Raw genomic sequence first — 13,219 nt, 5'->3', positions numbered from 1 at the left:
AAAGGGTGTGAAAGCAATGTTTCCTGAGTGTTTCTGGCTGTTTATCTCAGCGGATACCCACACTCCAGCAGCAGAAGTCTTTAGGCTGGAGAGGAAATGTAACCTAGGGCACCAGCTAATGAAGAGGTGAAAGCGGTGTAGGAAAATGACGTGGAAGCTGAGCTGAGCAGATCTGAAGGGAGAAGTCAATGCAAGGGGCCCGTGGTCACCAGGGGGAAGGAAAGGAACTGTAAACACTGTACAAAGCACTGTAACCAGCCGATTTTTGTCAGAGTGTGGAAGCAATGTGATTGCTTTGCTAACAGGATGGAGCCAGCTTTGCAAAGCAGCTTCCCATGTGGATGCTGAGAGTTGGAAACATGTAGCATAAATTGACAAAAGGTTCCGAGTTTGGGTGTTGTTTGTTTTTCAAGGGAAAGAAAAAGGAAAAGAAAGTGCTAAATTATATTGCAGTGAGAACAAGCACCCAGTCCTTCTGGGAAATCTTCAGGATGGCAGCCAAGCGCTGCCTCGTCTTGCTGTATGTGCAAGCTGCTCTGCTCATCCACTGGATTTCAGATGTTACTTCGATTAATATAGCCGGGGGGCGTAGGGGGAGTGGGGGGGTTGTTTGACTGCCTCAAGCTAAGCAAAGCTGTGAAAGTCTCAGGCCCAGGAGCTCACACTTTCTGTTGTCTCTGGTGGTTTAGTGGAGGTGTACAACTGCGCGACTGGGAGTGCTGACTGTTCTCAGTGCCTGGGGAGGGAGGACCTGGGGCACCGCTGCATCTGGAGTGAGAGCAGCTCCAGCTGCAGGCTGCACAGCGAGCCCCCCCACATCTCAGACGTCTGTCCAGCTCCAGAGATTAAGAAGGTAAGACCCGAATGCAACGTGGAGGGTGTGTGCGCCATGGCAAACAGCACGGAGGGCTGAAACTGGCTGCGCTGTCCCCGGCTGGGGACAAATGAGGAACCGCGCTTTGTCCCTGGCACAGGACAGAGTCAAGACCAGTGCTGAATTATTCACTGACTTTCTATGCTGCTAGTCACCTGATGCCAAGGACATCTTGCTAGTGACAAGATCAAGTCTTCATCATGTTAGTGGGAAAAACAACACCAGCACAATCAAAATGTCCTGGAGTTCCTGGGGTTGGTAAAAGCGAGAAAGATTTGTAGGGTCAGCTGAAGGATTCTCATCAGGAAAAGCATTTAATGGAGCATAGCTGAAATGTGAACATGAGCCCTATCTGCTGGCACGTGCTCTGCAGTTCTGCTGAGATTAAGACTGGCAGAGGGACCTTTTGGCATTAGACATTTTGAAATGAGTTTTATTTAAATTGTAGTTGAATGAGTGTTTGTTGGGGGTATTTGGATCTGGGGTTCTGTGTAGAGGTATGGTATGAGCCAACAAATTTGTGCCTGACAAATAGCAAAGAAAATATGTAGAGCAAATCTTAAAATGAGCTCCCTAGGAAAGAAGCAGCTGGAGAGGCAGAACAGCTAATGTGAACATCAAAATCAGCAAGGATATGGGATATCTGTTCTTAGGGAGGCGTGTAGTGATAGCTGCTCAAAATCCGGGTGCTGTAACACTGCATGGAGGGACTGCAGGATCCCCGTTGCCTGATTCTTCCCTCTTGTCACCCTGGGAGAGGGGTGTTCCCCCGTGAACCTGTCCTTCCCCAGCACACATAAGTGTTATCAGTACCTCGCCAGAAAATAATGGAAGGAAACCACAGTTCAGGTCGCAGAGCGTCACAGGACTCTGTCACTATTTCCTTAGCAAATAGTAGCTGGTAAATCCAAATCCTCCGGAGTCACGCAGGCAAACAAGCCCGCGTAGAGCCCTCCTGGAGGGGAGGGCAATGCAGCAGGCGAAGGAGGGCACTGAGCCTGGTGGTGGGTCCTGACCAGCCCTGGCCAGCTTGGCTAGCTGGTGCCACCAGGCATGTTGCGCTGGCTTTGTCTGCCATTGCCTTTGCAAAGGGAAAAGAGCCATTTCTGCATTGGAAGGATTTGTCTCACCCGCTGAATAATGCAGTCACACTGCCTGGGGACACCCCTCAGGCGGTGGAATGGCATCACGCCCAGCACCCTGTCCCCTTGCAGCGGTGGGGTCAGCAGCTGCCAGGTGAAAAAACAGTGACATAGGAGAGGAATGGGGAACAGCCTTCTCCTCCCGCGGCACCAGACTCGTCCTGCGCCCTGGCGTGCCGCAGTGCTGGTGTCTTGGCCACGCTTCATGCCTCAGGACGCTTTTTGTCTTGTTTTTGTCCTGAAAGGCCCTGCTGTGTTTGGGACAGCCTTTAAAAACATGATGGTAGGACTGTCTCTTCCCAGCACACTAGCATCCCTCCTCTGTGTTTCCAAGTCTCCGGGTTTGTCTCTGCCCTAACTCCCTTTGAAGCTGTGGTGTGGAAGGAGTGATGTTTCACCCCAGATGTGTTTGCAGCTGGAGTCAACCCTGACCAAAGCCCGGTACCAAACGAGCGATGGCTTCTCGTTTGCAGAGCTGCAGCAAGGGGAGTGTGGCAGTGGGCCCGCTGTGGGGGGAGCAGGAGCGTGAGAAGCAATTCCGTCTTATTCATGGGGGGCCAAGTGGGACGTGGGCACAGGCACAGGCTCAGGGATGAAGGCAAGAAGCTTCCTTGTGGTTCTCCTCCAACCTTTCCTTTGGTGCCGCAGATCGAGCCGCTGCGCGGGCCGCTGGAGGGGGGCACCCTGCTGACCATCCGCGGGAGGAACCTGGGCCGCCGCTTCAGCGACGTCCTTGGTGCCGTCAGGGTAGGCAGCGTGCAGTGCGTGCCGCTGCCCGACAGATACGTCGTCTCTGAGGCGTGAGTGTCAGGGGAGCCAGGGAGGAGGTCCCTGTCCCCTTCATGTCCCCTGCTGGTCCCTGACCCTACATGTCCCCGTCACTCGCCCCGTTCATGCCCACTGGCCTCGGGCTGCCTGGTGCGCTGGGCCCCCGGGCAGGAGCGGGGCGATGACCTGGCGCAGGTGGGACGTGGGTGCCCTCCGCCAGGCACGGGGCGGCTGGTGCTGCCCAGCCCACCCCTGCAGCAGGCACTGGGCAGAGTGCAGAGGAGGAGGAGGCCGTGGGCTCTCCCCCTCTGCTCTGGTGGGGTGGCACGACCGCCAAGCTCCCCTTTCCTGTCCGCAGGATCGTGTGCCAGACTGGAGAGGCTCAGGAGGCGTTTTCTGATGTGGTGACGGTTAACGTGAGCCGGGAAGGGAAGTCCAGGGAGCGATACTCCTATGTGGTGAGTAGCTGCCTCCTGGGTGTTTCTTTGGTGATTCTCACACTGACATTTCCTGCATCCCTTAAAACAAGCCTGCAGCCCCCGTGCCCCCAGCTGGCTTAGAAAGAGGATCTACAACAAAAAGCATCAGGGTCCTCAGGGAGCAGCTGACATGATTCCTCACCTGTGGTTACGTGAGCGAGGTCTGGCAAATCTGGGCTTGAGTGTGAGGAGTCGGACTGCAGCCAGGGTGTCGTCAGACACAACCTTGCTCCCAGTCTCAGCTCCTGCAGTGGTTTATCACTTATCCTAGCTGTATCATCGTTTCTCTTGCTATAAAAAGGAGCTCATTTTTCTTCCTCCTCTTTTGCTGAAGTGCCATTACCACCTGTGAGATTTTTTGGGACTTGCAAAGTCTCTTTGGGCTATGTAAGTTACGTATGATGGACTCACATTATTTAGAACTGATATTTTTTGCTGCAGAGATTGTCTTAGTTTTTGCATGAGAATAACGTGTAGGGATTAGACTTAAGCTAACCCCATGTCATTATACAAAGAAAAGCCCTTTATAGCTTTGTACTGTACCATCTCACAAAGATAACTTTCATCTCTATAAAACTGAAAGAAATCCATGCAGCTCTTCTCTTTCCTGCAAGCACGCTCGTCTCTGGCTAGACGCTATTCACAGGCAGCCCCGTGCATCCAGGGCAAACACAACAGGATGGGTGCCAAGGGCATGCTGTTTACTCGGAGTCTTTGTGCTTGTGCTGGGGAAGAATAGACTGTGCTGCAGTCTAGTGGCTTGAAAGAAGACTTGGGCCCCAGGAAACGACATGTGATTCCTGGTAGGCATTGTGAGGAATTTAGGGCAGGATCATGGAGTGTAATCCCCCACCCTGTAACCGATCACGTGTTAGGTATTTAGTTTAGAGAGGTTTACACAGAGCGCAGCCAGCACAGGCGTGGCACATCCCAGCGCCCCATAGCAGAGCCAGGCCTGGCAGCGTATGAGGAGGGGACCGGTGAGGCGAGGGCACTGCCAGCCTTGCCTCAGCAGTAGTTCCAGGGAAGACATTTGCTCTGGGACCCATTCCCATCGTTTCCAGGCATCCATGTTCACATCCACAACGTCTTAGAGATCTAGCATTCTGGAGTGGAGCAAGGTACAGCTGGGGTATGCCCCAGTAACAGACCTTGGGTTTGGGATTTCTGGTGCATTGCCATCAGGACACGTGTGCTGACTCGACCACATCACCCGCTGCTGGGTCAATTGTCTTCTTGACAAAGAGGAGAAGGGCCTGAAGAGTGGGAAAGGGCTGGGCAGCTTCTTCGCCAGCTTTCGGTGTGCAAGGAAAAGCCCTCTCAGGAAACACCTGTAAAAGCACCAGCGCTAAACAAAGCAAGAGGAGCAAAAGCCAATCACTGAGCTCAAACCAGGTCCGTGACAGCTCTGTGCTGGCAGCTCTTGAGCAGGCTTATGGCAAAGGCTGTCCTCCTGGGAACAGGAGAGGAGCCGTTTTCTGCTCAGGTGGCACAGCAGAAAGCTGTCTTGTGTCTGTCTCAGCAAAGCTTGGAGAAGAGATGAGACAGTGAGTGAAAGATGGAGTAGACTACACCATGCAAGGCTGGTCTCATTGAGACCTGAGCTTGAGTATTGATAGCAGTTACCTGAAAAAGTCTAAAAGACTGTTAGAACTGCCCTTCCAAAGAAAGTCCTTTGTAAAATATTGTTTGTGTGCTACATCTTTCAAAGCGCCTATTAGACATATCTAGAAGAGACAGTATTCAGCTGTGATTCTGCTGAGGAGGAGGGAGAAATGTGATCGAGAGACTTCTTCAGGACATTATAGCAGGCTATGGATGAGCTGAATTTGCCAAATGAGCTGAATTTGCAAAAGTTGCGATGGAGGCAATCAGTGCTGGCAATGCACTGAGAGCAGTAGCCGCTGGCTCTTGCTGAGGGGAAGAGCTGGAGGGCTTTGGGGAACATGAATAATCCTCTCTGCTGTTGTTGTAACTGCAGATTTGAATGCATAGGTTAGGGGCCAAGGGCAGGAGACAGCTGCCTGCAGACACTCAGAGAAATACAAATTAACAAAATGAATCCTGTGGAAATGGGTAATGATCAGAAACAACAGAGGAAATGGCTGTAGAGAAATAAAGCGGTCTGAGGGTAGGACAAGGATAGCTATTAATAAGCATGTTTGTGTGGCTGGGATTGACAGGAAAGGGTATTAGCACTAGGCACTACAAAGCAGGTTAGCCCGTGTTCTTCAGTCTGCCTCGGTGCGGTTTTGCTCTGCAGCTGCACCGAGGGACGGGCTGTGGCAGTGAGCAGGCTTCAGCCGCACTCCGCAGCCTGGCGGGTCTCATGCCTCCAGGGTTTGCGGTGTTTGACAGGGAATTACCAATTACTTGAAATAATTATTTGCTCTGCCCTTGGTGTTCTATTCAAACCAGAGCAGGGAAGTTGCCCAGCAGACTCTCCTGGGGCGGTCTGTGTAGCAGGCATGGGGGTTCAGCGCTGCATTAGTTATCAAAGCCTCAAGCTCATGAATCTCAGGAAGGTTTCCAGGGGCTGCAAATGCAGATAACATACATGCTAATTTCTGCTGAAAATGGTGAGAGGCAAAGTAACTTCCCCCTTAGTTCCTGTCGCCTCAAGAGATTCAGATTTGAAGCTTCCTTAAGAAGGAGTTTGATATTCAGTTATCTAGACCCAGGTGGCTGTTTCAGAGATCTCAAGGCCATCATCCAGCGGGGCTTTAGCATTACCTTCACATTCAGGAGGAAATGGATCTGGAAGGGCAGAGATGGTGGGAGCTGGAATGAATGAGAAATTTCTTTTTCTTGATGGACCTTGAGCTGTTGCCAGCTCTGGACCCTCCACTGGAAATCTGAAGGGACTGGTGGGATCCTGGGCTCCAGTTTGGACTCATGTCTCATTTATTGCCAGAATTTAGGGACTGCAGAGAGTCACAGACGTTTTATATGATCTCACTCCTCAGCACTTGTCCCTCTCTCCTTGTTCTGAAACCCTGCCAGTGAAAGCTTTTGTTGTGCTGCTGTTTCAGAGCCTCACAATACTGGATACTTAAATTTACTGAAGCAATTCCCGCGTGCAGTGTGGAGTATCCAAATGTGAATTTACCAGGCTAGAAAACAGATTTTCCCTTTGTTTTTAGCTTCCCATGGTGCAGTCCATAGCTCCCCTGAATGGCCCAAAGGCTGGAGGAACCAGAGTGACCATCAGAGGCAGCAGGCTGGACGTCGGCTCTGAGCTCCGTGTCCTTGTCAATACCTCCAAGCAGTGCACTGACCTCAGGTGGGACTGGGTCTGGGGGCTGGCACTGAACTAGAGACAAGAGCCAAAGGTTAGGAAGGATCTCCCGCAGGAGATCAGGAAGAGATGGGGTTTGGGTGAGGGGCACCACTGCGTGCTGCTGCTAGCCTTGGAGCCAGCATAGCATCCTCACCAGCCCTCTTGGCTGCTGCCTGCTCTATCCCTGGAGCAGTGAGGCAGAGCTATGGTGCGGGTGCCTGACACCAGGATGGGGTGAGTTTCTTTGGCAAAGTGATGGCATTGGTCTTGCTGTGATGTGGCGGCGACGACCAGCAGCAAACGAAGTGCTTCTCACGCACTGTTTGCAGGATGCTGCCAGGCCCCTTGGGTGGTCTGGGACCAGGATCATTACCCTGGGAGCGAAGCAGACATGGGCTTCATTCCCACATCTGCTGGAGGCAGAAGGCACCTGCACACCCAGGGTCCTGCTCCTGCAGCAGCTCGCTGGTCGGAAGAAACCCCTCCTCCTGTGTGTTGCCATCTCATCAGCGGGAAGAAGTAGGAGCCTGCCCTTTTCCTTTGGCTGTATGGAAAATCAGTCTGGCAGCCTAGGATGGTATATGCTCAGATTTGCTTGTTAGTAGGCAATGTAATTAATAGGGGATTGGCATGTGACTGGAAGCTCCTTCTTGCCTGTCTCTGCTGACCGCCTCGCTTCTCTGGGAGGACTCAGGTCCGCGGTGCCTGGCTCCGGCCACTCGGTCTGCTGTGGCTTTCTGCAGCTTACCCTGCCTTTCCCTGCACAGCCGCAACGACAGCACCATCACCTGCACCATGCCGTCTGCGGAGCTCACCACGGCCGTGCGAGTCTGTGTACAGTTCGAGAACAAGTCTTGTGCCAGCTACAACATCACGTTCAAGTATGAGAAGAACCCGATTGTATCAGACATCAACCCCAAAAAGAGCCAGATCAGGTGAGAACCCTCCCCCAGCAGAGACAGCCAAGTCTGCCAGGATTTGTGGCCTTTGTTGAGAACAGCCTCTTAATTTTTGCTGGATGTAAAAGTGAACAGTGCTCTCCCATCAAAGCGCAGAGCTGATTGGACTATCCTGGTGTAGCCCACTGCAGGTAACGCAAGGGCCTTTGTGCTTCAAGCCATGCAGACGCAGAGTAGATCCTGAGCAAATCCCATGTCAGGAGCCGCAGGAGTCATTGAAGCACAGCCAGGAGGCAGGGTACAGTATCAGGGCCCTGTGCCACGCTGTTGTACAGCGTCATGACATCCATTTCAGAGCTGGCACATGTCTGCATCTGCCTGCAAAAGAGAGGGTCGGCTCCAGGCTGGTGGGAGAGAGTCCTGCAGGGAGAACGGGGCTTTCTCAGCCCTGGGGTTTGACACATTGCCTTGCAGACGGGTACAAAAGGGGCACCGCAGAGTGCTCTCAGGGTGCTTCAAGGTACCCCAGCACTGGAGTAGGAGAGGTCTCACACACCAGGACTGTCCATAGCTCATTTCAGCACATTTAAGACATGGAAAAAAGTTAGCCTTGGTAACTGTACTGTGTACACCTGGTGGGTGCTTTAGGGAGGTTCAGGTGGGGGGCTCTATGAGACGCTGAGGATTTTTCTTCGCAGTAAAATTGCTGGAGGATAAGCTGACATTTGGGATTTTGGATTTCAGCCTTCCCTGAGGTCACAGTATTTCATTTTTAAAGCGTGTTGCTTTTAATTTCATGTCTCTCCGTGGAGCTCTCAGGCTCCTGTTCCTTTGGATACCATAGTGAAATCCCACCTTCCTCAGCTGTGGAGCCTGGAAAACCCAGGGCTGACCAAGAAATCTGAGAGTCCAGTGCCTGTGCCTGCAGGACCACGCTGAAAGCAGCGTGCATGCAGCAGGCTCTGACGGTCTGATCCCTTTGGAGCAAAGCCGTGTCTCGGCATTCCCAAGCGCAGCGCCAAAGATGCAGGCTGTGGGAAAGTTAATGACAAGGCACAGCAGTGACTCAGCCAACCTCAGCTCCTAGCAGGCCTGCGAACTATGCTGAGTGGCGAGAGCGGTATCTAAACACAGAGACAGTGGAAGAATGTCACTGCCCATATTCACAAGGGAAACTACCAGGGTATTTCTCTGTCACCTTGGTCTGCTTTCTTAGTATTTACAGCAGTTTCCAAATTTCAGACCACTGAGAACATGACAGCAGTCTCTCTCTTCAGACTACTTGGTGGCTCGTGTAGCCTGACTGCTCCAATGCATTGCTGGGCTGTTGACCATGAGTGGTCAATAACTTGTGTAAAAATTTAACTGGATCTGATTGATCTTGCCATATTGCTAAAATAATCTGTGTAAGCAAAGTGTAAAACAGAAGAGAAGTTGTAAACTAATCTGCAGATGTGACAGGCTCTTAGTTAGAAACCAGGATCATAACTATGTGGTAATTTACAGGATATTACCTTGGACCCAAAGTCACTATGTCTGGAGTGGTCTTGAGATAATGGGATTTGTAAGTCTTGACTGTTCCTGACAGATACTCCAAACAGATCAGATGTGATACAGAGGAAGGGGAAGGTAAACCCAGGGTATAGCTTCTGCTGTCCCCAGCAGACAAGCAGTGCTGGTTCCCCACCCCTTGCTCTGCCTAGCAGTCTTGTGTGCATCAGGGCCCTCGTTACTGTTGTTAATTGACTGCACATTGAGAGGCCCATGTTTCGCATTCCCCAGGCAGCAGATCCAAAACACAAAACAACTTTCACATTTTGATCTAAATCAGAAGTGTCTGGGAGATGCAGGATCCCTGTCAACCTTCAAGTGGTCTCTTCCCTCTCCAGGAGTTACAGTTCTCTGTGGGGCAGGGGCAGGAACAGGGAACATCTCCTTGCTCTTGCTTTGAGGGGCTGGAAGTTAACCTCTTACACCACTGGTGGCCTGGGCAACCTGCTGCGTACTCCTGGCATGCAGAGGCAGGCTGCTCCTCTGGGGAATGGGAGAAAGGGGAACAGTTTTCTCCTGCTGGAAGAGGTCCCCCCTTTCCACCACAGCAACAGCTGCTCCTCCTTCCTTCCCTGATATCTTGGTAGCAGTGTGGATGCTTGCTGCAAGTAGGAGAAAGACTAGCTGTTGGGTTACATTTTCTGCTCAAGCATCTGGGAAACGTCCCTGGGAAAATGACAGCAGCCAACACCCAGCCATTGCACCTCACTGCTCTGTGTTGTCCTCTGCAATCACCCTCTCTTTCTTCCATTCTCCTTGAAGCGGGGGTAGGACCATCACCCTGGAAGGAAGAGGCTTTGAGCTGGTCCAGAATGCATCCATGGTGGTCCGTGGCATCGGCAGAGAGCAAACGGTGGGTGTCCCTGCTGGGTATCGCCTGGTAACTGGGAGCAGGGCTGCGTGCCCAGTGCCTGAAGACATTCGGGGTGTGAAGCTGAGACCTTACCCCATGCTACAGATTGGGCTGGGAGCAAGGCTGGGAGGGAACACTCAGGATGTCAGTTTTTTGATGCGCATGCTCTCTCCTGCTTTCAGAACTGTAAGGTTCACACCGACACTGTCATCACCTGCCCCTCTCCAGCTGCCTCCAACATCACTGCAGGGAGCAAGCCCGCATCTGTCGATTTCTATCTCAATGGTCGCCTCTATGCAGATGACCGTCCAGCTCTGGATGAGGAGATGTACCCCGAGGAGGCCTTGCACATCAGCAAGTTCAGCCTGGAGTACTATGCTGACCCCCAGTTCTTCACAGCCAAGAAGGAGAAGTGGATCAAGCACCATCCTGGCGAGCCCTTAACTCTGGTTATACATGTAAGAGAGTGGCATTAACAGCTCTGCTTCTTCAGGGGTATTGCCTGCTCCCCACTGGGTAGCGCTTCAGTCCTAAGTGCTGTCCACAAATGCAGGAGAGAGGAGGGGGGTGGATGAGGACAGGAGAGGCAGGACCTGCACAGGAGCAGGCTGAGCAAGAACTGCACCTGCATCAGTCTTCACCAGGAGACACAGCCTGACCTGAGGATGCCCTTTGAGGCATGATGACAGAGCGCTGTGTTTGAAGGATGTAATAGCAAGAAGCTAAATAAAATACTGGACGTATGAAAAGGAACGATAATGCACTGGCCTGAAATCAGGCAGGTACTCCAGAAGGTCCTGACAATAGATATTTATTCCTGCAGAAACAGGTCATGCATTCTTCTCTTTTGGCTACTGAATTCAGCTCAGTTCACAAGGAAGTTGGGGTACAGCAATTGAGTGGCTCAGACAATGCGCAATAGTAATTCAAAGGCCATTGTTCACTGCAGGATATCCTCACTGGTTACAACGTGCTTCAGAAACGCACTCCCCCTTTCCCAGGCTCTGCAGACGCATCCCCTTGCTATCTCCTCTGTTGTACATCCTTCCCCCCTCCCAGGTGGGCGCTTAGATCCTTATCTGCGGTGCACAGCCAGGGCAGATCAAAAGCAGATTTTTCCAGGTTCCACGAGGGGCTTGCTCGTCCTGTGCCCCATGCTGAGTGAGGAATGGGAAACAGGAAAATGGGAAATGGCCCAGTTCTGGGTTTCCTGTGGAGTGCTGGAAAAATGTCCTTGGTGAGGGAGAGTCCTCCCAGATCTGAAAGACAGCAGGGAATACAGAAAGTAAAGCAGGAAAATCAGTTGCAATTCCAACTGCTACTCTGAAGACTGACATCCTGATTCTATTTTTGTCATTAGAAAGAGCCTGACAGCCTGGGCCTGGAAAGCAATGAGTACCAAGTGAAAATTGGCCTTATCTCGTGCGAGATCCAGATTGTTTCGGACAAAGTCATCCACTGCTCTGTCAACGAGTCACTGAGCACCTCGGAAAGGCAGTTACCCGTGACGGTGAGTTCCAGGAGCCTCCACGCTCTGAGCACGCAGGGCAGAAGGGGTCCCTGTTGCAAACCCTGGGTGCAAAGGAGTCAGCTGTGTGCGCGGGCAGGACCTGCCAGGCATGCTCACAGGCAGCCTTGCAGAAAGCCACACAGACGGAAGGGTGGACAAGGCACACTGTGCTTGCAGCTGTCCCCAGGGCAGCTCGCTGGCGGGGTGCAGGTGTGGTCAGTGCTAAGGCTGCCCTGAGTCATGGAGAGGGGCTGCCATGCTCTGAACGAATTGTGGGGCACCAGCAGCTGCCTGCTGAGTTAATTGTGCTGTAAGCTGGGGGGGAAGAAGATTTTGTCAGTTCTTGTAAGGCACTGTGAAATCCCAGGCATGTGAGTTTTTGTCACTTGCAGTAATTTTCTTTCTGCCCCTCATGAGATATGTTTGGGGATTTCCATACAGTTTTCAGTCAGCTGGCCTCTTACTGCTAGCAGAAGAGCTACAAGTGGACATGAGAATCTGACCCTTAGTAAGCTCCAATAAGCCACTGGAGATGGGTCCCTGTGTGTGACCGGGAAGGGCAAGAGGAGTACGGAGAGCTGGAAAGTTTTGTGTTGCTTCCCAGGGGCTGCTGTTTTGTCACTGCAGAGCTCGGTGTTCAGGGCTGTTGTTCATCTTTGTGTCTGCAAAATTCACAATACTTTGTTACTGCCCTTTTTTCCATAGAGGGCTTGACTTACTGCTCTTCTCGCCCTCAGTTTCCTTCATGTCATGTGCAGCTCATTGCCACGCAGGGATGTGACTATGGCTCTTCGTATCTGGAGAGAAAAATGCCTCCATCTCCATGGTCTGAGACCCTGCAGCCCCCCTTCAAGTCCATGTGTTAACAGTGAATGGGTGGGAGCCTGCGGCATGGGCAGGGAGGAGGAGGAAGGCTGCGAAGGGAGTTGAGGAGGCTGTGGACTTGCGCTGCCCAGAAGAAAGGCACGAAGGTGCACCACCAGTTCACTGACAGGGTTGTCCAGTTTACTGGTTACAGTCTGTGGTGTATGAAATTCTGTTGCAAACTGGAAATATGGAAATGCAGAAGTAGCAGAATTTCCCAAGTCATTTTAATGGAAATTTTAAATAGGGTAATTTTGGTTTTAGTGAGAACTGAGAAACAGGGAAATCCCTTTGGGGAAGAAAAGGAATTTATGAGTTTCCTAGTCTTGGTTTGACATAAAACATTCAGGGCAATGCCCTAGTAGGTCCCTAGGAAGCAGGAGAATGATACCCAGCCCTAAAGTATCACATAGCTATTAAGAATGTACTAGCAGTGAGAGTGCAGCTAAATAATCAACTTGTATTCACGTCTGTATGCACTTAAACCTTCATATATGGTTTGAGTTATCACCTGCTGGCCGTTTCATAGGCAACAGCTTATACTTGTAATGGCTTTGATAACACAGGGCCGGACTGGCACAGTGGTCCCTACCTGATTTACATCAAGGACAGCTATCGGGGGCTGCAGAAGCCTCACCTGCTGATGCAAATTCTCTCTTCTGGTGAGCTGAGATGCCTGTTGTTGTGACTGCCTGGTTTGTTTTTGTTTAGACGGTAGAGCTCACATCTGCAGTGATCAGCACAGGAAAACAGCCCTTTAAAACATGGCCCACTGTTGATCTTAATTCTGACTGTGATTTTGGGTATGCTCGTTCTGTGAAGATGTTCTTGGGCCAGGTCCATGTTAGCAAGTTGCACAGGGCAGCAGGAGCTGTCTGTAGAGAGAAGGAGCTGGTGATGAAGATGGGGCTCTTGAGCCTCCCTGTGTTTTGGGGGATCACTTTTGAGTACCTCTTTTGGGAGTGCCTTAGGTGAGCTGGAGCTTGATTTTGGTCTAGT

At 51.6% G+C, this 13,219-nt stretch overlaps 1 protein-coding gene across 1 annotated transcript in view; it reads left to right on the top strand.

Annotated features, from left to right (window-relative positions):
* PLXND1 (plexin D1) overlaps positions 1–13,219 on the top strand; it is an 85,340-nt gene that overhangs the window by 40,691 nt on the left and 31,430 nt on the right. Inside the window, exons 12-19 of the mRNA XM_082322201.1 lie at positions 690–853; positions 2,665–2,816; positions 3,143–3,242; positions 6,407–6,546; positions 7,311–7,478; positions 9,756–9,846; positions 10,029–10,304; positions 11,207–11,356. Of these exons, the coding sequence (XP_082178327.1) occupies positions 690–853; positions 2,665–2,816; positions 3,143–3,242; positions 6,407–6,546; positions 7,311–7,478; positions 9,756–9,846; positions 10,029–10,304; positions 11,207–11,356 (1,241 nt within the window). The remainder of the gene's footprint in view (positions 1–689; positions 854–2,664; positions 2,817–3,142; positions 3,243–6,406; positions 6,547–7,310; positions 7,479–9,755; positions 9,847–10,028; positions 10,305–11,206; positions 11,357–13,219) is intronic.

This window comes from Platalea leucorodia (assembly GCF_965183815.1).
Source record: "Platalea leucorodia genome assembly, chromosome: 9".
Taxonomy (NCBI): Eukaryota; Metazoa; Chordata; class Aves; order Pelecaniformes; family Threskiornithidae; genus Platalea; species Platalea leucorodia.
This window is presented reverse-complemented; position numbering and strand designations above follow the sequence as displayed.